This window comes from Triticum aestivum, chromosome 3B (genome assembly GCF_018294505.1).
Source record: "Triticum aestivum cultivar Chinese Spring chromosome 3B, IWGSC CS RefSeq v2.1, whole genome shotgun sequence".
Classification (NCBI taxonomy): domain Eukaryota; kingdom Viridiplantae; phylum Streptophyta; class Magnoliopsida; order Poales; family Poaceae; genus Triticum; species Triticum aestivum.
Window position 1 is genome coordinate 828249656 of NC_057801.1, and position 24963 is coordinate 828274618.

A 24963-nucleotide genomic window follows, 5' to 3' on the forward strand; every position below is an offset into this window, starting at 1 on the left:
TCTCGCTTCTGTGCCACCATGTCGATGCGCCGCTTGGGCGCTACTGATTTTCACGGAGTCCGCGAGCGCCGCTCCGGCGTCTTCTCCTCCGAAATCTCGTTTGGCGAAAAACGCCTCAGCGTCGTCACTTTGACACCGTAGAGGAGGAGGCCCACGCATACGACGCGACAGCGTGGCGCTCGGGATATGAATTTCCCCGACGTGTCGACGAGCCAACGGGCGCAGGATCTCGCACATCTCCCGCGGCTTTTCACCGACGAGGACTGTCTTGACAACCGAAGGTGCCAGCGTCGCCTCGCCATCACGGAGATGGATGTGGAAGCCATGGCGGAGTGGCGTGAACGCTTCCCGTAGGACATCGTCAACGAGCGCCAGTTTTACAAGCAACGGAGGACGGAGAGGGAGGCGAGGAGGAAGGAGCGAGCCTCCTATCGGGAGGACAAGCATGCGCGGAAGCAGGCCGCTCAATTGAACATGAAGCTAGGAGAAGCGTCGTCCTGGGACTCCGAAGACGAGCGGTATGCCGACGCCTACTTGCAGACGTCGGAGGAGGACATTACCGAGTCTTAGCCGGAAAACGACGAGTAGTTGATCTTTAACAGTCTTTGCTATGATGAACTATCTATGTATCATTTTCATTATGTATGTTCAACTAGCCGGTGCCTTCGGCGAGGAAGGAGGCGAGCGAGGGTGCGCTAGGGGCAATGGGACGACCACCAATGGGCCCGATGAGGGGAAGTGCGCGGCGTTGGGGGTTGAAAAATGAAAAAGCGTCGTGGGGGGTCGGCGGCTGGGGGAAAACGCCCCCAAGGCGCGGTTTTCGCCGGGTCACCCCCACGCGGCGCTATTTGGGCGTCCCTGAGGGGCCGAATGGCTGGAGATGCTCTAAGCCAACCTTTTGTTCTTGTTTGGGTTTTTGTACAGTTTTTCATAATAAATTGGACAACTCTTCTCATAATGTAATGTGGGAACTCCTTGCCCTTGATTGGAAAAATAAAAAAAATCTAGAAAGGGAAAAGACACAGATTGAAGGGGTAACTAGACCTAACTTCCACTAACTCACGACCAGGCAACTCGCGACCAAGCGTCCCGCCACCCAATAACACCGCTGGATCCCTCCTCCACCGCCACGCCTCTCCCCGCTGCACCTTCCTGGCCCCGCCACACCTTCCTCCCCTTGCCGACGCCTGAGGCGCCCTCTAGCAAAGTTCGCATCGCTCTGGGGAAGGCGGAGGCCAGGATCATCTCCGGCTGGTCGCAGGTGTGCACGGTGGTGCGTGTCCTGCGGATCAGCTTCGGATCTGGCAGGATGGGTAGTGTGACGAAGTCAGGCGTTCGGCGGCCGTCACGGAGCGGCTCGCGTCGGCCCTGAGGGAGGGAATTGGCCGATGGTTGTTGACCGGTTTGCGGATCTGATGAAGGCCTACGTGACAACGCGACGGCAGGACGAGCGCAGCTGACCAAGGGACAAAGCGTGTGGGATTCAGGCACTAGTGCCCGGATCTGACCATCGTGGTGGCGGTTGCCATTGTAGGGCGACGACAGCGGCTGGCGCGGCGTGGCGAGGTGGTGGGTTCTCCGGCGAGAACGGTTTTTCATAGCTGAAGCTACGCGGTACCCCTTATCATAGCCTTTCATTCGTTCTCATGTCTCATGTGGATATGTGCACTCAGCAGTTTGTGCCAGCGCTTAATCCTTGATCATCTGCCGTGAAGCCTACCAATTTCGAAATTTGGGTGGGCCTTAGTAGGTCATTGTTCACGACATGACCTGACGTGCGCCCAGCTACTGCGGTCTTGGCTCGCTCACTTCTTAATACACTGACGGGACTTGTCTCTGTCTCACAAAAAAGAAAGTCTCACCTTTCTCCTCTCTCTCACGTGGGTACAGTGGAAGAGAGCCGGGCGTTGCTGCACATGCTGCTTGACAACGATAACCACTTGACATGACACAAAGATAGTGGGCCAAACCATGCTGCTGCTTGACCGAAATGTGGAGAGAAACTATAGAGAGAAGAATCCTTTTTGAGAAGTTGAAGGAAGAGCGTGTGTGAGAGAAATCTGATTTTTTTTTTGAGAGAAAATAAAGAGAGACGTGAGAGAGGAAGGGAAGAAAACTTTTTTTGTAAGAGGAAATAAAGAAAGAGTCGTGAGAGGGGAAGAGAAGAAATCAGTTTTTTGTGAGTGAAAATAAAGAGAGACATGATAGAGGAAGAGAATATTGCGTGTGACCAAGAATCCTTTTTAGAGAGAGGGAGAGTTGATTGTCAGAGAGAAAGACTCTCAGAGAGAGCTGCATGTGAGAGGCAAGAGAGAGAGGGACTGTCGATCTATGTGGAGGGTGGGGGAATATGGCTGAACTGCTCTATACAGGGAAGGATGGGCTGCTGAAAAGACATGCGTGTGGGCCCCGGGACCGCCCGCTTTCCGGCTAGACTGTTACACGAGGCGGACTGGTACATCAGTGGACCTACGAGGAATCTCGTTACTATTCACATAGCCCTGCTATCTCTCTGACTAATGAGTCGGTGCCACAAGAAATAGCCCTGCTGATGCTAGTGGTAGCACAGATCTCCACAAAATGCCAACGTTGCAGATAAGCGGTACCGCGTAGGCCGAGCTAGCAAGGAACTTTCCGGGTGCTCCTATAGTGCCCGGAATTGAAGCGGTTGCCCTTCTTCTTTGATGGCGGCGAACTCCATGGTCGTTTGGGTGACTCGCAGACTAGATATCAAGGTGGTGACGGCATTTCTGAGGCTGGCGAAGGTATGGGACGTCTCATCCATCAATATATCAGGTTGAGTGAATTGCAAGAAACCATCATATTTGGGGTTTATTTTGCAGAAAACCACCTGGTCGCTAATCATTTGCAAAAATTACCGCAGATTCAGTAAACATTTTGCAAAAAGCACTAAACAGGTGATTTAGCTTGTTTAACCATTTTCTGACTAGTGGGGCCGGACTGTAAGGAGCTGATTTGGCAACAAATTGACATATACCTCCCTGGACCTTATAAAAGAAAAGCAATCAAGCCCCCCTCCCCCACGGAGGGCATCTCCTTCCTCTCGCCGGGAAGAAGCAGGACGGCGGCAGCTGGGCGGAGCTGCATGCGAGGAACGGCAGCGCGGCGGCGGGATCCGGCCAGCAAGGGCCTGCAGGCAGCGGATCCGGCGGAACTGGAGGCGGCGCGACGAACTGAGAGGGGGCGACGGCCTCGGCTCCTGCAGCAAAACGACGGCGAGGCGGAGAAGTCAGCAGCGGTGCAACACGAGGATAAGAAAGGGACCGGAGGCGGCGCAAGGAGCTCACCAGTGGGCGGTGAGGACGACGCAGAGGTCCAAGAGCGGGCGAGGCAGGGACGACGCGGTCCTCTGCTCGCTCGACATGAAGCAGCGGCGGCGCGGGACTGCAGGGACGTAGAGTTTGGCGGCGGGGACGACCGGATCGGGGCACGGGTGCAGGTGACAAAGCTCCAGGCGGAGAAGGGGGCCGGCAGACAGCGAATCCGGCGAACTAGGTGGCGGCGTGACGAACTGAAGGAGGCGGCGGCGCACATCCTCTGTTCAAAAGACAGAGAGCTTCAGAGATGGGGACGAGAGACAGGCAGAAAAAGGGGAGACCGCGAGGGGTCTTCACGGAGCAGGAGGCCATGGCGCTCTGCCGGGGACGCGCCGGCCTGCTCACCGTCGCCGTAGGCCACCGCGACGCGCACGCCGCGCTCGCCGGCTCACTCCTATCCATCTCCTCCTCGCTCCACCTCCTCCTCGTCTCCGCGACCGCCCGGTCGGCGGGCGTCTTCCGGCGGCGGGGGCATGGTCCAGGGGGCTGATTGATTTTTTTAAAATCTAATAGGGGTCTGTGTGTGATTATTTTGGGCCCCACCTGTCGGAAACGCCCTCAACTGCCCCAAATTACATGTTCAGTGCAATCTGTAACACTTTTACTGAATCCGCGGTGGCTTTTGCAAATAATTAGCAACCATGTTGTTTTCTGTAAGATAAGCCCCAAATGTGGTGGTTTCTTGCAATTCACTCATATCAGGTTTGATGTGGCTCAGCAGGTGACACATGTGTCTCCTCTAGAGACATCGGGTAATGCCGGTGAATGCTACGTAGAACTTCTCATGCAAAGGCGTCAAGTCAGGCCTGCTACCGGCAGGTGATGCACGGTGGCTCTGGCGGAGGTGTCATGTTTAGCCTGTTGCTACTGGATCGAATGTGGTGCGACTGTGGCAGGAGGCAGGCGTTACGGGACGCCGGTGTCTTCCGGTGTCTTCTCGAGTGGTCCGGTTATCGAGGCATCGGTTGCCGGATAAGGGGTGATGCTACAGACAGCTTCAACGACGAGTTTATACACTCCAGTGGAAACGCAAGATCTCTGATCAGGGTATGTCGACGCACGCCTACGTCGTGACCTTGTAAAGGTGATGGATTGAAGCTTGGCTTTAGGGATGAGAATTCGGAGTTCAACCTTGTGTTGGACTTGCCATCATCGGCGCACATGTGGCGATTCCTTTTTGAATGCGTAGCCTATGAGTTGTGTATTTTTCGTTTTGATGTTGTCTTGTAACATACGCTTATAGGCTATCTGGTGGAGTAGTGTCGCGAAGCAAGAGGCATCGAGTTTTCTTCTCGCTTTGCTGTTCGGCTACTGGATTTTGCATTCTTAATAATACGTATATGGTTGCATGCAGCGACTTGATGCATAGCGACCTGATGCAGAGGCCGGGGGTTATCCTTCTTTTTGAAAATAATAATACTAGACTATTAGAATTTTAGAGGGAAAAAGTGCCATTTGATCTAATTAGTGAACTTTCTCGAAAGAAAAATAGTGTACATACCTTTGTTAGAACGACAGGCAACTTCTTATATTCGTTGTAATCCTTCCAATCAAGGTCGGAGACTTTGATATCTTCGGCCACAATTGCATACCACACGGAGACTTGGTCATCGAGCCATTGTTTGAGCCATTGTTTGAACCATTGTTCATTTTCCTTTTCTTCTCTTATTACTGTGAGCCATTGTGTGGACCGTGGTGGCATGATCGATCTGGGACAGCTTTGGGAGTACGCTGCCGAGTTACCTTCTGGAGAAGATAAGGCTATACTGATATACAATTCTGTATTGTTGATTACTTTGACGGAGGATAACACCTTTTTATCTGGCACCAAGGGAAAGCGGAGCTCCGGGGGATCAAACTGGATCTCCTCATCTGAGGTAGATGCACTTGTCTGCAAAAGAAGACCACATCCATGGATTAATGGGCCTATTAGAAACACTCAATTATGGAACATTAACTTGCAACTAAATGTTGGAAATATGCCCTAGAGGCAATAATAAAAGTATTATTATTATATTTCCTTGTTCATGATAATTGTCTTTTATTCATGCTATAACTGTATTATCCGGAAATCGTAATACACGTGTGAATACAAAGACCACAATATGTCCTTAGTGAGCCTCTAGTTGACTAGCTCGTTGTGATCAACAGATAGTCATGGTTTCCTGGCTATGGACATTGGATGTCGTTGATAACGGGATCACATCATTAGGAGAATGATGTGATGGACAAGACCCAATCCTAAGACTAGCACAAAGATCGTGTAGTTCATTTGCTAGAGCTTTGCCAATGTCAAGTATCTCTTCCTTTGACCATGAGATCGTGTAACTCCTGGATACCGTAGGAGTGCCTTGGGTGTATCAAACGTCACAACGTAACTGGGTGACTATAAAGGTACACTACAGGCATCTCCGAAAGTATCTATTGTTTTATGCGGATCGAGACTGGGATTTGTCACTCCGTGTAAACGGAGAGGTATCTCTGGGCCCACTCGGTAGGACATCATCATATGCGCAATGTGACCAAGGAGTTGATCACGGGATGATGTGTTACGGAACGAGTAAAGTGACTTGCCGGTAACGAGATTGAACAAGGTATTGGATACCGACGATCGAATCTCGGGCAAGTAACATACCGATAGACAAAGGGAATTGAATACGGGATCGATTGAGTCCTTGACATCGTGGTTCATCCGATGAGATCATCGTGGAACATGTGGGAGCCAACATGGGTATCCAGATCCCGCTGTTGGTTATTGACCGGAGAACGTCTCGATCATGTCTGCATGTCTCCCGAACCCGTAGGGTCTACACACTTAAGGTTCGATGACGCTAGGGTTATAAAGGAAGCTTGTATGTGGTTACCGAATGTTGTTCGGAGTCCCGGATGAGATCCCGGACGTCACGAGGAGTTCCGGAATGGTCCGGAGGTAAAGATTTATATATAGGAAGTCCTGTTTCGGCCATCGGGACAAGTTTCGGGGTCATCGGTATTGTACCGGGACCACCGGAAGGGTCCCGGGGGCCCACCGGGTGGGGCCACCTGCCCCGGGGGGCCACATGGGCTGTAGGGGGTGCGCCTTGGCCTACATGGGCCAAGGGCACCAGCCCCAAGAGGCCCATGCGCCTGGGGAAACCCTAAAGGAAGAGTCCCAGCAGGGGAAGGCACCTCCTAGGTGCCTTGGGGGGGGAGGACTCCTCCCCTGGCCGCCGCCCCCTTGGAGATTGGATCTCCTAGGGGCTGGCGCACCCCCCCTTGGGATCCCTATATATAGTGGGGTAGGAGGGCCTCCCAAACACACCTTATGCCTTTGGTGCAGCCCCTCCCTCTCTCCCAAGTTATTCTCCTCACCCGTGGTGCTTGACGAAGCCCTGCGGGATTGCCACGCTCCTCCACCACCACCACGCCGTTGTGCTGCTGTTGGATGGAGTCTTCCTCAACCTCTCCCTCTCTCCTTGCTGGATCAAGGCGTGGGAGACGTCACCGGGCTGTACGTGTGTTGAACGCGGAGGTGCCGTCCGTTCGGCACTTGATCATCGGTGATTTGAATCACGACGAGTACGACTCCATCAACCCCGTTCACTTGAACGCTTCCGCTTAGCGATCTACAAGGGTATGTAGATGCACTCCCCTTTCTACTCGTTGCTGGTCTCTCCATAGATAGATCTTGGTGTTACGTAGGAAAAATTTTGAATTTCTGCTACGTTCCCCAACAGTGGTATCAGAGCCAGGTTTATTGCGTAGATTCTTTGCACGAGTAGAACACAAAGTAGTTGTGGGCGTTGATGTTGTTCAATATGCTTACCGTTACTAGTCCAATCTTGTTTCGACGGTATTGTGGGATGAAGCGGCCCGGACCGACCTTACACGTACTCTTACGTGAGACAGGTTCCACCGATTGACATGCACTTGGTGCATAAGGTGGCTAGCGGGTGCCAGTCTCTCCCACTTTAGTCGGAACGGATTCGATGAAAAGGGTCCTTATGAAGGGTAAATAGCAATTGGCATATCACGTTGTGGTCTTGCGTAGGTAAGAAACGTTCCTGCTAGAAACCCATAGCAGCCACGTAAAACATGCAACAACAATTAGAGGACGTCTAACTTGTTTTTGCAGGGTATGCTATGTGATGTGATATGGCCAAGAAGAATGTGATGAATGATATGTGATGTATGAGATTGATCATGTTCTTATAATAGGATTCACGACTTGCATGTCGATGAGTATGACAACCGGCAGGAACCATAGGAGTTGTCTTTATTTTTTGTATGACCTGCGTGTCATTGAAGAACGCCATGTAACTTACTTTACTTTATTGCTAAACGCGTTAGCCATAGAAGTAGAAGTAGTCGTTGGCGTGACAACTTCATGAAGACACGATGATGAAGATCATGATGATGGAGATCATGGTGTCATGCCGGTGACGATGATGATCATGGAGCCCCGAAGATGAAGATCAAAAGGAGCAAAATGATATTGGCCATATCATGTCACTATTTGATTGCATGTGATGTTTATCATGTTTATGCATCTTGTTTACTTAGGACGACGGTAGTAAATAAGATGATCCCTTACAAAATTTCAAGAAGTGTTCTCCCCTAACTGTGCACCGTTGCTACAGTTTGTCGCTTCTAAGCACCACGTGATGATCGGGTGTGATGGATTCTTACGTTCACATACAACGGGTGTAAGACAGTTTTACACAGCGAAAACACTTAGGGTTAACTTGACGAGCCTAGCATGTACAGACATGGCCTCGGAACACGGAGACCGAAAGGTCGAGCATGAGTCGTATAGTAGATACGATCAACATGAAGATGTTCACCGACGTTAACTAGTCCGTCTCACGTGATGATCGGACACGGCCTAGTTGACTCGGATCATGTGATCACTTAGATGACCAGAGGGATGTCTATCTAAGTGGGAGTTCATAAGATGAACTTAATTATCCTGAACATAGTCAAAAGACCTTTTGCAAATTATGTCGTAGCTCACGCTATAGTTCTACTGTTTTAGATATGTTCCTAGAGAAAATATAGTTGAAAGTTGAAAGTAGCAATTATGCGGACAGTAGAAAGCTTATGTCCTTAATGCACCGCTCAGTGTGCTGAACCCCAAACGTCGTTTGTGGATGTTGCGAACATCGGACATACACGTTTTGATAACTACGTGATAGTTCAGTTAAATGGTTTAAGTAGAGGCACCAAAGACGTTTTTCGAAACATCGCGGAACATATGAGATGTTTCGAGGGCTGAAATTGGGATTTCAGGCTCGTGCCCATGTCAAGAGGTATAAGACCTCCGACGATTTTCTTAGCCTGCAAACTAAGGGAGAAAAGCTCAGTCGTTGAGCTTGTGCTCAGATTGTCTGAGTACAACAATCACTTGAATCAAGTGGGAGTTGATCTTCCAGATGAGATAGTGATGTTTCCCCAAAGTCATTGCCACCGAGCTGCTAGAGCTTCGTGATGAACTATAACATATCAGGGATAAATAAGATGATCCTTGAGGTATTCACGATGTTTGACACCGCGAAAGTAGAAATCAAGAAGGAGCATCAATTGTTGATGGTTGATGAAACCACTAGTTTCAAGAAGGGCAAGGGAACAAAGGGATACTTCATGAAACGGCAATTCAGCTGCTGCTCAAGTGAAGAAACCCAAGGTTGAACCCAAACCCGAGACTAAGTGCTTCTGTAATAAGGGGAACAACCACTGGAGCAGCATTACCCTAGATACTTGGTAGATGAGAAGGCTGGCAAGGTCGATAGAAGTATATTGGATATACATTATGTTAATGTGTACTAGTACTCCTAGTAGCACCAGGGTATTAGATACCGGTTCGGTTGCTAAGTGTTAGTAACTCGAAATAAAAGCTACGGAATTAAACGGAGACTAGCTAAAGGAGAGCTGACGATATGTGTTGGAAGTGTTTCCAAGTTTGATATAATCAAACATCGCACGCTCCCTCTACCATCAAGACTAGTATTAAACCTGAATGGTTTATTGAATCTCGATCGTAGTGATACACATTTTCATGCCAAAAGATATAAGATAGTAATGATAGTACCACTTGTGGCACTGCCATGTAAGTCATAATGGTATAAAACGCATGAAGAAGCTCCATGTTGATGGATCTTTGGACTCACTCGTTTTGAAAAGTTTGAGACATGCGAACCATGTCTATTGGTGTATATGCATGAAGAAACTCCATGCAAATGAACCGTTTGGACTCACTTGATTTTGAATCACTTGAGATATGCAAATCATACCACATGGGCAAGATGACTGAAAAAGCCTCGTTTTCAGTAAGATGGAACAAGATAGCAACTTGTTGGAAGTAACACATTTTGATGTGTCCAATCCAATGAGTGCTGAGGCATGCAGTGAATATCGTTATGATCTTACTTCACAGATGATTCGAGTAGATGTTGAGAATATTTACTTGATGAAACACAAGTCTGAATTATTGAATGGTTCAAGTAATTTCAGAGTGAAGTAGAAGATCATCGTGACAAGAGGATAAAATGTCTATGATATGATCATAGAGATGAATATCTGAGTTACGAGTTTTGGCACACAATTAAGACATTGTGGAAATTGTTTCACAATTAATACCGCCTGGAACACCATAATGTGATGGTGTGTCCGAACATCATAGTTGCACCCTATTGGATATGGTGCGTACCATGATGTCTCTTATCGAATTACCACTATCGTTCATGGGTTAGGCATTAGAGACAACCACATTCACTTTAAATAGGGCACCACGTAATTCCGTTGAGACGACACCGTTTGAATTATGGTTTAGAGAAACCTAAGTTGTCGTTTCTTAAAGGTTTGGGGCTACGACGCTTATGTGAAAAAGTTTCAGGATTAAGCTCGAGCCCAAAGCGGATAAAATGCATCTTCATAGGACACCCAAAACAGTTGGGTATACCTCCTAATTCAGATCCGAAAGCAATATGAATTGTTTCTTGAATCGGGTCCTTTCTCGAGGAAAAGTTTCTCTCGAAAGAGTTGAGTGGGAGGATGGTGGAGACCTGATGAGGTTATTGAACCGTCTCTTCAACTAGTGTGTGGCAGGGCACAGGAAGTTGTTCCTGTGGCACCTACACCAATTGAAGTGGAAGCTTATGATATTGATCATGAAACTTCGGATCAAGTCACTACCGAACCTCGTAGGACGACAAGGACACGTACTACTTCGGAGTGGTAAGGTGATCCTGTCTTGAAAGTCATGTTGCTAGACAACAATGAACCTACGAGCTATGGAAAAGCGATGGTGGGCCCGGATTCCGATAAATGGCTCGAGGCCATAAAATCCGAGAACGGATCCATGGACTTTGGTGGACTTGCCCGATGATCGGCAGGCCATTAAGATAAATGGATTTTTAAGAAGAAGACGGACGTGGATGGTAATGTCACCGTCTATGAGGCTCGACTTGTGGCGAAGAGTTTTTTCACAAGTTCAAGGAGTTGACTATGATGAGATTTTCTCATCCGTAGCGATGCTTAAGTCCGTCGGAATCATGTTAGCATTAGCTGCATTTATGAAATCTGGCAGATGGATGTCAAGACAAGTTTCCTTACTAGTTTTCGTAAGGAAAGGTTGTATGCAATACAATCAGAAAAGTTTTGTCGATCCTAAGGATGCTAAAAGGTATGCTAGCACCAGCGATCCTTCTAAGGACTGGAGTGAGCATCTCGGAGTTGGAATGTATGCTTTGATGATGATCAAAGATTTTGGGTTTGTACAAAGTTTATGAGAAACTTGTATTTCCAAAGAAGTGAGTGGGAGCACTATAGAATTTCTGATGAGTATATGTTGTTGACATATTGATGATCAGAGATGATGTAGAATTTCTAGAAAGCATATAGGGTTATTTGAAAGGTGTTTTTCAATGGAAAGCCTGGATTAAGCTACTTGAACATTGAGCATCAAGATCTATAAGGATAGATTAAAATGCTTAATAATACTTTCAAATGAGCACATACCTTGACATGATCTTGAAGGTGTTCAAGATGGACCAGTCAAAGAAGGAGTTCTTGCCTGAGTTGTAAGGTACGAAGTTAAGACTTAAAGCTCGACCTCGGCAGAATAGAGAGAAAGGACGAAGGTCGTCCCCTATGCTTAAGACATAGGCTCTACAGTATGCCATGCTGAGTACCGCACCTGAAGTGTGCCTTGCCATGAGTCAGTCAAGGGGTACAAGAGTGATCCAAGAATGGATCATAGGACAGCGGTCAAAGTTATCCTTAGTAACTAGTGGACTAAGGAATTTTCTCGATTATGGAGGTGGTAAAAGAGTTCGTCGTAAAGGTTACGTCGATGCAAGCTTAACACCTATCCAGATAGCTCTAAGTAGAGATACCGAATACATATAATGGAGCAACAATTTAGAATAGCTCCAAGTAGAACAGTTATTTGGAATAGCTCCAAATAGAGCGTGGTAGCTGCATCTAGGAGATGACATAGAGATTTGTAAAGCACACGGATCTGAAAGGTTCAGACCCGTTGACTAAAACCTCTCTCACAAGCAACATGATCAAACATAAAAACTCATTGAGTGTCAATCACATAGTGATGTGAACTAGACTACTGACTCTAGTAAACTCTTGGGTATTAGTCACATGGCGATGTGACCTGTGAGTGTTAATCACATGGCGATGTGAACTAGATTATTGACTCTAGTGCAAGTGGGAGACTGTTGGAAATATGCCCTAGAGGCAATAATAAAAGTATTATTATTATATTTCCTTGTTCATGATAATTGTCTTTTATTCATGCTATAACTGTATTATCCGGAAATCGTAATACACGTGTGAATACATAGACCACAATATGTCCCTAGTGAGCCTCTAGTTGACTAGCTCGTTGTGATCAACAGTTAGTCATGGTTTCCTGGCTATGGACATTGGATGTCGTTGATAACGGGATCACATCATTAGGAGAATGATGTGATGGACAAGACCCAATCCTAAGACTAGCACAAAGATCGTGTAGTTCATTTGCTAGAGCTTTGCCAATGTCAAGTATCTCTTCCTTTGACCATGAGATCGTGTAACTCCTGGATACCGTAGGAGTGCCTTGGGTGTATCAAACGTCACAACGTAACTGGGTGACTATAAAGGTACACTACAGGCATCTCCGAAAGTATCTATTGTTTTATGCGGATCGAGACTGGGATTTGTCACTCCGTGTAAACGGAGAGGTATCTCTGGGCCCACTCGGTAGGACATCATCATATGCGCAATGTGACCAAGGAGTTGATCACGGGATGATGTGTTACGGAACGAGTAAAGTGACTTGCCGGTAACGAGATTGAACAAGGTATTGGATACCGACGATCGAATCTCGGGCAAGTAACATACCGATAGACAAAGGGAATTGAATACGGGATCGATTGAGTCCTTGACATCGTGGTTCATCCGATGAGATCATCGTGGAACATGTGGGAGCCAACATGGGTATCCAGATCCCGCTGTTGGTTATTGACCGGAGAACGTCTCGGTCATGTCTGCATGTCTCCCGAACCCGTAGGGTCTACACACTTAAGGTTCGATGACGCTAGGGTTATAAAGGAAGCTTTTATGTGGTTACCGAATGTTGTTCGGAGTCCCGGGTGAGATCCCGGACGTCACGAGGAGTTCCGGAATGATCCGGAGGTAAAGATTTATATATAGGAAGTCCTGTTTCGGCCATCGGGACAAGTTTCGGGGTCATCGGTATTGTACCGGGACCACCGGAAGGGTCCCGGGGGCCCACCGGGTGGGGCCACCTGCCCCGGGGGGCCACATGGGCTGTAGGGGGTGCGCCTTGGCCTACATGGGCCAAGGGCACCAGCCCCAAGAGGCCCATGCGCCTGGGGAAACCCTAAAGGAAGAGTCCCAGCAGGGGAAGGCACCTCCTAGGTGCCTTGGGGGGGAGGACTCCTCCCCTGGCCGCCGCCCCCTTGGGGATTGGATCTCCTAGGGGCTGGCGCACCCCCCCCCCCTTGGGATCCCTATATATAGTGGGGTAGGAGGGCCTCCCAAACACACCTTATGCCTTTGGTGCAGCCCCTCCCTCTCTCCCAAGTTATTCTCCTCACCCGTGGTGCTTGGCGAAGCCCTGCGGGATTGCCACGCTCCTCCACCACCACCACGCCGTTGTGCTGCTGTTGGATGGAGTCTTCCTCAACCTCTCCCTCTCTCCTTGCTGGATCAAGGCGTGGGAGACGTCACCGGGCTGTACGTGTGTTGAACGCGGAGGTGCCGTCCGTTCGGCACTTGATCATCGGTGATTTGAATCACGACGAGTACGACTCCATCAACCCCGTTCACTTGAACGCTTCCGCTTAGCGATCTACAAGGGTATGTAGATGCACTCCCCTTTCTACTCGTTGCTGGTCTCTCCATAGATAGATCTTGGTGTTACGTAGGAAATTTTTTGAATTTCTGCTACGTTCCCCAACACTAAACTAGTATCTATATTGAAATGGGTAATTCTAACTTTCAAGTATAGCCCATTTCACTTTTTTGAGATAATTTTCTAGCACGTATTCCTTTAAAAACCTCCATACGGAACTATTCTCAGTGGTTGTCATTACTATACTATACAGTAGAATAACTTAGTAACACACCAGTGTCCAGAAGTAATTAACAAGTATCCTATCAAACTTAGAGTTAAAACATCATCTGTTTTTAAATTTGGTTGAAGTGCAAGTTGTGAAAACATCATCTGTTTTCAAACTGGGGAACTGAAGCACATGAGTGGTTCCTTTCAAACATAGAGTAAAAACACAAGAGGACAGTTTTTACTCCCGAAACACCAATCATCAGTCATCACAGGATTGATGCTGTCCAACCATTTGAAGCTTCATGTTTAGGGTACATCCTTTGTTTTATTCTTAACAAAACAGTGATGCAATGGAATTAATTAACAATAATTTTGAAAAACAGTTGCCTATGTTAAGACTACTTTTCGACAACCATTCCATAAAAAAAGTATTGCTACTTTTCGCAACAACTGTGACCAAAAAAACTATCTAGTCCGCATTCCCATTGGCCAACCAACAAGAGGACTTTCTGAATATTGCACATATATAGTACTTCATACATTCAGAATATACAATGTCTTAGAAAAAAGAAATAAGAATGTTATGCAAACTAATCAACCAAAATGATATACTATATATACATATAGTACGAAGAGATTCTTTCAATTTTCTTCCTAGTAAAATTTCCACAATTCACATCCACTAATAGTCAGAAGTGTTGGTGAATATCTACACATATAAAGCACAATATTTACACATATACATGGACCATAGTTCCTAATGCCAAAATTATTGCCATCAAGGGGAAGTTGACAATCTCATTTCTAAAGAGAGAATGAGATTGTGAGAACTGTTCTATTGTAGAACACTTGCACTATAGGTCCACATATTTTTCAACTCTGAATATTGCTTACAGGGAAAGTAGGTGTCATAATGAACTAGGTACACTGCTGCCAGACATCTGGATTTTGTTTTCAACAGAGATTATCAACTACTGAGCTCATCTACTTTAAAAGGTAATCCGAAAATGTATAGAACACATAGATGTCATCATCAAATAGAATGAATAACATTCATGATTATGTTCTTAGTCGGAAAACCAAAGTGACACATATTTGGACCGCCCAATGATTATTTTTATTTGTCTATGTTTTGAAATGCACAAAAATCGTAGATGGCATAGTCAAATTAATTAAATCGCAATGAGGATTAGACTTTTGTTGTCAACCAGAAAAGCAACATGACACATATTTGGATGCTCTATGATAAAATATTGAGTTGATTCCATTTTTAACCCCAAAATTACCAAATTGACATGAATTTTCTTGTGAAATCTTGAATTGATACCCCCATTTTAGGCATTCGTGCCACATTTTACCCCTAATCGAATTTTTCACCAAATGTTTTCCGACTAGGCATGCCACGTAGGTGGGTGTTTTTTATTCTCACTGGTTTATTATATGTTTGGAATTTTTTTGCTTGTCGTGCTTTTGGTTCAATGGATGGGTCACACCTGTCAGTAGGTAGAAAAAAATAGAAGTGAAAAATTGGTTGCGATGGGGTTTGAAGCCAAAACATCAAGCATGGGGTGGGCTCACACAAACCACTTAGGCTATCACATTCCTTGTTGATAGATAGGATGCTTGATACTCAAATCCTGGGTAAAGTGTGGCACAAATATCTTAAAAAGGGTCATTCCTGTCAGTATGATGAATTTTGGGGTACAAAATGGAATTGATTCTAAAATATTAATTAGGTTATTGTGCATGTGTAGTAATATACCCAAGCCGACTAGATCAATTTAAAAAAAAAATCATAGGTTCTTCTAAGAACGGTAGTTAAACTCTTCACAAGCTCAATCAAGTCACTATGCTTACCTTGGAATCCGCCTCGGTTGATAGCACATTGGATACTTGTGGACCGTGCATATCTCTCATGTCTGAAATTATAGGTGACCCAACTGACACATCCACTTGGGATTCCTCGGCCTTATATGTAATTGTCAAATTAACCTCATCCACCAATTTACCCTCCTCTCTTTTGAATATATCTTCAGTTATGTCCTCAGTTATAAGATCCCCATTCACTTTGGTGCTCCAGATGATAAAATAACCAGTATAGTTATCTTGTGGTGTCTTGTCTAGTGGTTGCAATGCTATGTTCACACTATACTTCGATTGTGGAGCCACAATGTCTTTATTTGGTTGTATGCGGTATGGCAGGGGGCTCGTCGTCTGGATGTTGAATGCAATAAAAGCATTTGTCTCATTTGTTAGCTCAAGTGAGCATGATATCTGACTGTTGAGCTCGAAAGGAAAGCGTAACTCGAGCGGCTCAACCCCAAGCATGTCATCCTCCGAGTAGGGGCTTATCTGCAAGAACAAAACAAGATGCATTGCAACAATGAGTTATACTTTTCCTAGAATCTCATAAGCTCTGTTTTCATTAAGGTGGACACTTCTACAATCAGAATAGTAGGCAAAAGGTAATGTTTTTTTAAATTTTAATTAAAGCTTTGAATTAACATGATCGAAATTAAGCACCAGGTCAGGATAATAGGCACACTCTCTTGCGCGTATACTATCACTTTCTATTTTTTCATATGGGTGCTTAGCGGAAAGAATGCATCTACATTGTGAGCACAAATCTCAGAGTCCTCTCCTACAATGTAGGATCGACTTTCTTGGTTTGTTTCTCGTGTGCATGTACATGTATACAGTACTTTTCTAAGAAGCGTGCCACATAGTCTTTGCATCCATGTACTCTCTTCCAAACAAAACGATGATATCTAATGAACAATGTAGGAACCATTGAAGTATTACTGTTATTGAAGTTATGAGGAGCACATGATCTTACTCGCCCTATTGTAGATTCGTTCGCATTGCTGATTTTCCTATCTGTGCTTTCCAGTTCATTGATAACATATATTATATCTGATATAGAAGGCCTCTTACAGGGGTCCTTCTCCTGGCAGAGTAGCCCAATCTTGATGAGTTTATCTATCTGTCGGTATTTGAGTGGTGTTTCTTTCCCTGATTTATGCAATCTGTGCCTCCATCTTCTAAGTACCTGCCATTTGACAAAGATGATATAGTGACGATAGTTAATGTCCGCGATTTGTACAGGCAAGGGTAGACAAACCATGTCAACACAGTTCTGAAATCAGGAGATCAATTTTTGTAGATCTCTTTTAAATTGTGGCGCCATGAAAAATTCAATATGCCATCCAATGGTTGGAATGCAAATTAAGCAGAAGTACATTAGAGATGTAATTCCTATTCCGGCTAAAACACATATGGGGTGCTCAATCACTATTTAGCTTATTTTCCCATTTGGTTAAATTAATGGATTTTAAAGTCACTTGAAAGAGTATATTCGGTTATTGACCAAGTTAGTCGACATTAGATCAGTAATTGGGCACATAATAGACATGTCACAAGATGAATAAAGTTACAAGGTTTCGGACCGGGGGTACCTGGTCTAGACTCTGGGAATACCCACTTTACATGAAGCACGAGGAAGAAAAAAGAGCGACACCAAACAGGTGCTTATTGTCTCATGTGCGGAATTTCGTGGATTGTCATGAAGCTAAATATCCATCAACAGGCGACTATATTACCCTTCTTATACCGAGAGTATGCTTTTATCTTTGCCGACGATAGGCATGCCAAACCTTTTAACTGTATGCAACAGAAATATTTTGGCTAAATCTGTAAACAGAGGTCACCTACAATATAAAAAACACTTACATTTCTAATATCTGGAATCCTCCTATCTCCTGTCACCAGTTCGATTATTATGATTCCCAAGCTATACACATCATACTTGACTGACATTTTGCCTTCGTCTATGTATTCTGGAGCGGCGTATCCTCTGCGTGTGAATATATTAATTATAGAACATATAAAATGAATTGTAACGAAGGTAAAAGAAGGTTTGCTTGTGGTTAATGCTTACGATGTAAAAACACGGGTTGTACTTTTGGTTTGTGCATTTTCCTCCATTCTCGATAAGCCAAAATCAGTTATTTTGGCTACCATATTATGATCTAGTAATATGTTCGCTGGCTTCAGATCCATATGAATAATTTGTTTTTCCCTATGAAGATAGTGCAGACCGTCGCATATTCCCTTTATTATGAAATATCGAGTGTCCCATTGAAGCCCTCTTAATTCATCTGCAGAACAAAAAGGAAGAAGAGCATCAGGTATTTCAACATTTATTTTCGCACTGTTATCAGACATAAAAAATGATATAATTGTTAGTCAGTCCAGTCCCTTATAATTTGTGGCCGTGTTATTGAAGACTAGAAGTTTAAAAGAGAGAGAAAAGTTTCACATCCAGAGTGCACCTGTAATATATTTTTCAAGACTTCCATTGTTGATGTACTCAAAACAGATTATTCTTTCTCTATCCTCGGCGTAAATGTAATCTCTTGATCCTTCATTTTCGAATGCTTTATGTTCTGTGTGAGAACAGAAGCCAAGAAACCGAACTATATTCTTATGGCTGACATGTAATAAGCTGTTAACCTCCCGACGAAATAACTTCTCATCTATTGTATGGTTGTTCTTTATCCTCTTGACAGCAACTTCTCCATTTCGAAGGACACCCTGTTTAAACTTGGATGACATTAGAAATTATCCGAACATGTAATGCAACATACTCCCTCCGTTCCTAAATATAAGTCTTTTGGGAGATTTCATTCACTAAGAGACCACATACGGAGCAAAATAAGTGAATCTACACTCTAAAATATGTCTATATATATCTGTATGTGGTCTCTAGAAAGATTTATATTTGAAAATGGAGGGAGTAAAACTCAACTTTGGCAACATACCACCGCAAAGTACTTTGCTTGGCAGTATAGCACAGAGACAGAGCAGTAATTTGATAAAATTCTGCATCTACCAATGGAACATTTTTATGTGGAAACAAATAAAAAGTTTGACCAACCACGTGAGATATTTAGGTTGCTTATTAAACAAAACAAAACAAAAAAAACCTCTGAAATAAAAAGTGAAGTTTACCTTGTAAACGGTTCCAAATCCACCCGTACCAACTATTCGCTCTTGAGAGAAATTTCCGGTGATGCTCTGTAGAGCTGATAACTTTAGATCTGTTGGTTTGCTGCCTCCGTCAAATATACGCTCCAATGCGATGATTCCCTCGTCCATCCTAAGTAGAGTACATAGTAAATCTAATGCAATTGATCCATTCCTTCTTCTCTCTCGGAAGGAAGGGAGTAGAGTACACAGTAAATCTAATGCAGTTCATCCAAACAAGGGAAGGGACGAACCGGACTGGTATAAACAAGGAGCAAGGAGCTACCGAAGCTGAATAGCTGCCTCCCTAAAGGCATTAAGCCGGGAGAAAGAAACGAAGCCAGCGCAGACACCATGGCTTCACGGGGCCGCCATTCGGCCAGAAAGATCGCCGGAGAGGCGGCAGAGACAGGCAGCAACAGTGCGCGCCGTAGCTCCAACCCAAGCACCGACTAGAATATGCACCAGCCTTATCGGGGGAATCTTGCTCTGCACCTCTTCCTATTTCCGTTCCCATCACCGCGACAGCAACGAGAAAATAGGACTAAGCGATGGCCATCCTCCAAATCAGGGATGAGATCGAGCTTATTGGAGAAGCTGGAGTCAGATCCGCCTCCCGCGGCTTCTCTCCACCACTGAGAGAAGCCGGAAAGCGAAGCTAAACGGCGTCCGGCGCCGCTCGTAAGCGCCGACGCAATGCTTCTACTCGGCATCACGCCACACTTAATCCTAAAACTACTGTACAGAACGGAGACCTGGCATCCTTTCCCGAGCCCGCTCGCGACGGCAGCACCGCCGGAGGAGGAGGGCAAAGGAGCCGGGCGGAGCTTTGCCTGCACGACTCTCAAGGGAGGCAGAGGAAGAAGCGTGGTTCAACTGAGTTGGCCAAATCAAACCAAACCAAACCAAACCAAAGCAACATGCTGCGCGCCGCAAAACAGAAACATGCGGACAGGGAGTTGACTGGATCTTGGAAAACTAGTAGCAAAACAGAAACCAAAATGACCTCGGATCGTCTAACTTGTACTACTTACTAGTAGTACATACCTGGTACTGGTAGCAGTGGACAAAAGGGCTGCAGGCTGAACAAGTTCTGAGATGAATCGCTATCGTGATTGGTGTCCTCTTGCGTTTTGTTATTATAAGCACCGGAAGGCGGATGGAAACGACGCACACCGGACCGGTGTTTCACTTTTTCTGTGTTTTTGACAGATCAGGCCTTTGGGGTGAGACTAATTTCATCTGACCCCCACCTGGCAAAAATATCTCGGATTTTGGCCCCCTGTGTTCGGCCATCTCGGACGGCGCCGAAACTGTGCAGGTCGGCGCCAAAAAAGTTTGACATGGGATTTCTCTAGGGATTGGGCGCCAAAGAAATCTACTCCCTCCTCCGTTCCTAAATATAAATCTTTGTAAAGATTGCATCATGAACCACATATTGATGTATGTAGAATTGTAGATGCATTTATTAGACTGTAAATTCACTTATTTCACTCTGAATGTAGTCTATAGTGAAATTTCTACAAAATTTGTATTTAACGAAGGCAATAGCATTGAAGATTCCTTTGAAACTTTTTTTCCATGTGATATTTTCTTATCCATCCATACATGAATGGCTGATCGTCCATACAAGAAGGATGATATGGTCCACGCATGGATGAAGGAAACGTCTTTAGAAAGCGTGCTCAGAGCATCTACAACCGGACCTTCCAAACCTGCCTCATACGTCCAGATAGGCCACCCAGTCACAAAATTTTGACCCAGACGAGCCTCTCAAACGGCCCTCAAACGTCCGGGCTGACCGACACCCCCATATCCAGCCCAAATATGGGGCGGATATGGGCGCGCCTGGGCAAGCCCGCCACGTCTGTCTGATGAAGGGGCCCCATGCAGAGACACCCGGCGGTCCAACGAACGCCGCGTCCGTCGCCGCGTGGCGCCGCTCCGGCTCGCATCCCAGGAAAAAATCTGTCTATTTAAACCGGCTGGGCACGCCGCAACCCTAACCCATCCCCTCCTCCCCTCTCCGCGCCGCAAGTCCGAGCCCGACATGGGAAGCCGAGCGCGCAGCCCGACGCGCCACCCGGATCGCTGCAGGGCTGCCCTCCGGAGTCATCGGAGTCGGGGGAAGAGGAGGAGGAGCAGCAACAGCCGATGGAGGTGAAGGAGGCAGAGGAGCCAGACCAGCAAGTGTTGGGCTTCACCACGGAGAAGGTGGAGGAGGAGTTCGCCGTCGCCCAGTCCGATGAGATTTTTTTTTAGAAAAGGAGGATGACCCCCGGCCTCTGCATCTGGGTGATGCATACGGTCACTTTATTAATTATTCTCACGAGACCTTACAAAGTAATACAACAGTAAGACTAAAGCCGTCCTCTAAGCAATAAACTGCCGTTCCACCTATCCAGTTCATGAAGGGGCGCAGATAGCCTGGGCCTAATACCAAACAGACATCGCAGCCAAACCTAACATCTAAGACCTGAGGTCCCATCCAGGACGCCTACCGGGCATGGGTCTCACCAATCTGGCGTGCACTCAGAGGCCGCCGCCGCCAACTGCCACCGCTCCATCTTCAGAACTGTACTGATGCATCAACCTTGCTTGGTCCAGCTATCGTCGACGCCACCACGGCGCCCAACGGCACCTCCTCCCTGCGCGCAAACAGCCGAGCACGTCGCGGTCGCCACTGATACACCTCAGCACCATGCTGCCAAGTACCACCAGCTGACACGGCTTGAAGTCTTTGGAAGATCTGTCGTGCGTAGCACCTGCCGACCAGGCATGACAAAGCGTAGCACCTGTCGGTCAGGCATGACTTGACATCTCCACCGAAGCTCCGTGCAAGATGAAGCCGCTCCACCTCCAGCCTCTCTAAACGGGACGGGAGCACCCCAGGAAGACACGCCGAAGAGTTGAGCACCACAATCACCACGAGAGCCGGACCAGCCGACCGCCATGGCGAAGCGACACCACTAAAGAGAGAACCGCCGCCATCAGGAACGCCAAGAACGCGCTGCAGCTGTCCCACCTCCCCACGGACCCAAAGCGGCACCTTCAAGAAGGTGACGGAGCCGGGCATCGCCGCCGCCCAACCAAAGTTGTGGGTTTTCACCCGGGTGCAGGGGGAGGACGAGGGGGAGGGAGCTGGATCTCGAAGCCGCCTTCAAGAAGGAAACAGCGCCGCCGGCGTTGTGGCCGCCGGAGCTGGCCAAGAAATTACTCCGATCCAGAGCTCCCAACCCCACATCCGCGCAGTCCGCCACCGGATCCGGCCGGACTGACGAGGAGGAAGCAGCAGCACGGGGGCGCCGTCTTCAGATCTGGCGAAGGAGAGCAGCAGGGGATTCCTCCACGCGGCGCCCGCATCCACCGCCAACTCGCCGCCCGCGCGGCCGAGTAGACGCGACCCTCAACTCCGGCGAGCGCCGCCCGCCGCCAGGACGACGCCGCCCTCACCATCAGAGGCCGCCGCCTCAAACCCTAGGCCCGAGCCCGAGCGGCGTTGCGGCCGAGGGCCTCGCCGCCACCCTCATCGGCGGCCGCGGCGGGGACCCGGCGCCCGTCTCCGGCGGCGGCGAGGAAAGGAATCGAGAAGGGGAGGAGGCGACGCGAGGGAACGGGCTGGACTGATCCGTATGAGATGGCGGAGCAGCAGGCCATCCTGGAGTCCATCCAGGATGAGGCTTATGTGGAGGCCAACCGAGTCTTCCTCCGGCGGGAGCAGGCAGAGTCGGACGCCCTCTTCGCGAGCTCGATGCGGAAATAGAGGATGAGGAGGCTGGAACGGAGTAGCAGGAGGTCCCGGTGGGGCAGGAGCTGCAGCTACCGCCCATGCTGCCGCGGGAGGGCACCGAGATCCTCGTCATCTCCGACGAGGAGTAGATAGGATCGACGTAGTACGTAGGTGTTTTTGTTTTGCATGGCTTTGTATGGATTTAAAAATCGAAGTACGAGATATCCGAATGTAAAGTGGGAAATATAAGGCATGCCCGATCACTGTCCACAGACGTGTCCGCGGGCATTTCAGAAGCCGGATTTACTAAATCCGGATGTAGATGCTCTCAAGGCACCAAATCCATGCCCGTCGTCGATTACCGGCTCAAGAGTGTCGTGTCTGTCGTCGGGGCACTTTCTCAACTCGTACCAGCTTGGAAGTTGCCACTTTCATGCGGGAATAAGGCCCAAGGCTCAAGGTGAAGCTGAAGCTGTTTCCAAACAACACCTGCTTGGGGTTTCAGGTCCTGAAAAGCATCCGTCGGGTTGCTTGCGTACCGCGCTTCCGGACGGGTCTCCTTCGATGTGAGCTGCGGTGCAGCACCCTCGGCGTTGGAGGTACACAGTGACGTGTTCGTGTGCGAATAAACTCATCTCCACGAAAGAGATACGCATCATCTTTGGCAGGATGGCCAGCCATCGACGCCGCCATGGCATCAAACTCTTGGGAAACATAGTAGAAAACAAACAAAAAATCGGTTGAGAACCGGGTCTGATCATGGCACCTTAGTGGAGGAAAACAGGGCGTCCCATATATTGTCAACGAGGTCGGCGATGGGCATTGAGGAGGCCGTATGACCGATGAGCCTGTGCTAGCCGCGGCCATGGCAACTGTCGAGAGGATGGGCTGGGGATGGCACAACCCAAGCATGAGGAGGCGTGCGCTTTGGAGGCGATGTCCTCCTTCTCCTCGACGGCGGCCTTGCGCTATGCGCCTCCAATGTTGCCGCCTTGGTGGCCCACGTGGCCACTGCTTTCTTATCCTTCTCCGCCACCTGTCGGTTTCTTCTCTTGGCCGATTCCGCGTCAAGCTTGGCGAGCTCCTCTGGCGTGAGCACCGACCGCGGCTTTTTTGGACCCTTTGGCGTCTTCTTCTTTGCCTTGGGGCACTCGTAGGCGGCTGGGTCGCCGGCCATGGCAGATGGAGGGGAGGGGAGGGCGGGCGTGCGGGTGCATGAGGGTTGTGGTGAAATGGAGGGAAAGTGGGCGCTTGAGCCACCGACAGGCGGGCTAGGGGAGGAAAAGTGCGTGCGTCCCGCACGTCATCGCGATGTCACTTCCACTGCAAACGCGACCCAAATTTAGGCCAAGATGGGCCGAAAGCGGATAAAAAACGGACATTTGTCCGTTTGGGCTATGCGTTGAGCCGCGTTTTCTATCCATTTAGCTCCAAACAAACGCGGTCGGAGCATTTGAGATGTTGCATTGGAACTGGCCTTGCTACTTACTTCCTTCATTCTACAATGTAGTGCGCCCGCACTTTCGGTGATTTAAGTTTGACCATGAATTTAACCAATGAGATAGACTGCGGCGGAAGAAAAAATTATACCACTGAATTTGTACAATGGTATAATTTTTGCTCCTGCCGCAGTCGGTCTCGTTGCTTAAATTTATGATCAAATTTAAATCACGGAAAGCGTAGACGCACTACATTGTAAAATGAAGAAAGTATGTTACTCTAAGTGTAGTTTTAGCCTACGGCCGACGTCTCCCAAGCCAGGTCAACGATCCGTGGCTCCTCCAGTCATCATCGAGGGCACGGATCGTGTGCTTTCTTCGACCAGCCGTCGGTGCTTTGTCCAGCCACCAGCTCAATCTTTCACGCATGCACCAAAAGCAACGCGGGAGGTCGGCCACCAAAGGACTGTAGTACTGTACTGATGACTCTAGTACAGTAGTACGTCACACCCATGTCCCTATCTTTGATGATACTAGTACTGCCTCCATTCCGCATAGTTAGGCCAACTCCACCGCGTGACCCATTTCTATCCAAATCGTCCGTTTGTGTCCATTTGGGATAAAACAGACAAAACAAACGACCCAACGCATGGAAGCATATGTCCGCTTTTGCCCCATTTTCAGACCAAATTTGCTCTCGGTTTGGGGCCAAAGCGGACAGAAAGCGGACGTCTTCGCGTCCTCGTCGTCCGTCTATGTCCGTCCTCGACCCCACCTGTCATTCTCACTTTTTCTGTACCCGCCCTCGCCCTTCCCGCCGGCGCTGGCCAGGGCGCCCGACTGCTGCGCGCTGCCGCCGGCGCTGGCCAGGGC

The 24963-nt window shown here is 47.7% G+C and overlaps 1 protein-coding gene across 5 annotated transcripts in view; it reads right to left on the bottom strand.

Moving 5' to 3' along the window:
* The window catches only part of LOC123072711 (uncharacterized), a 33180-nt gene extending 13100 nt beyond the window's left edge, over positions 1-20080 (bottom strand). For 3 of the 5 annotated variants that reach the window (XM_044496323.1, XM_044496320.1, XM_044496324.1), the window contains exons 1-8: positions 19969-20080; positions 18907-19054; positions 18228-18489; positions 17834-18053; positions 17626-17749; positions 16733-16945; positions 15754-16248; positions 4840-5229 (exon numbers count right to left, since the gene is read on the bottom strand). In XM_044496323.1, coding sequence (XP_044352258.1) covers positions 4840-5229; positions 15754-16248; positions 16733-16945; positions 17626-17749; positions 17834-18053; positions 18228-18489; positions 18907-19053 — 1851 coding nt within the window. In that variant the 5' untranslated portion in view covers position 19054; positions 19969-20080. Of the gene's footprint in view, positions 1-4839; positions 5230-15753; positions 16249-16732; positions 16946-17625; positions 17750-17833; positions 18054-18227; positions 18490-18906; positions 19055-19175; positions 19925-19968 lie in introns of those variants that run through there. The other 2 variants (XM_044496322.1, XM_044496321.1) reach the window with 2 other exon arrangements.
* Positions 20081-24963: the final 4883 nt, after the last annotated feature.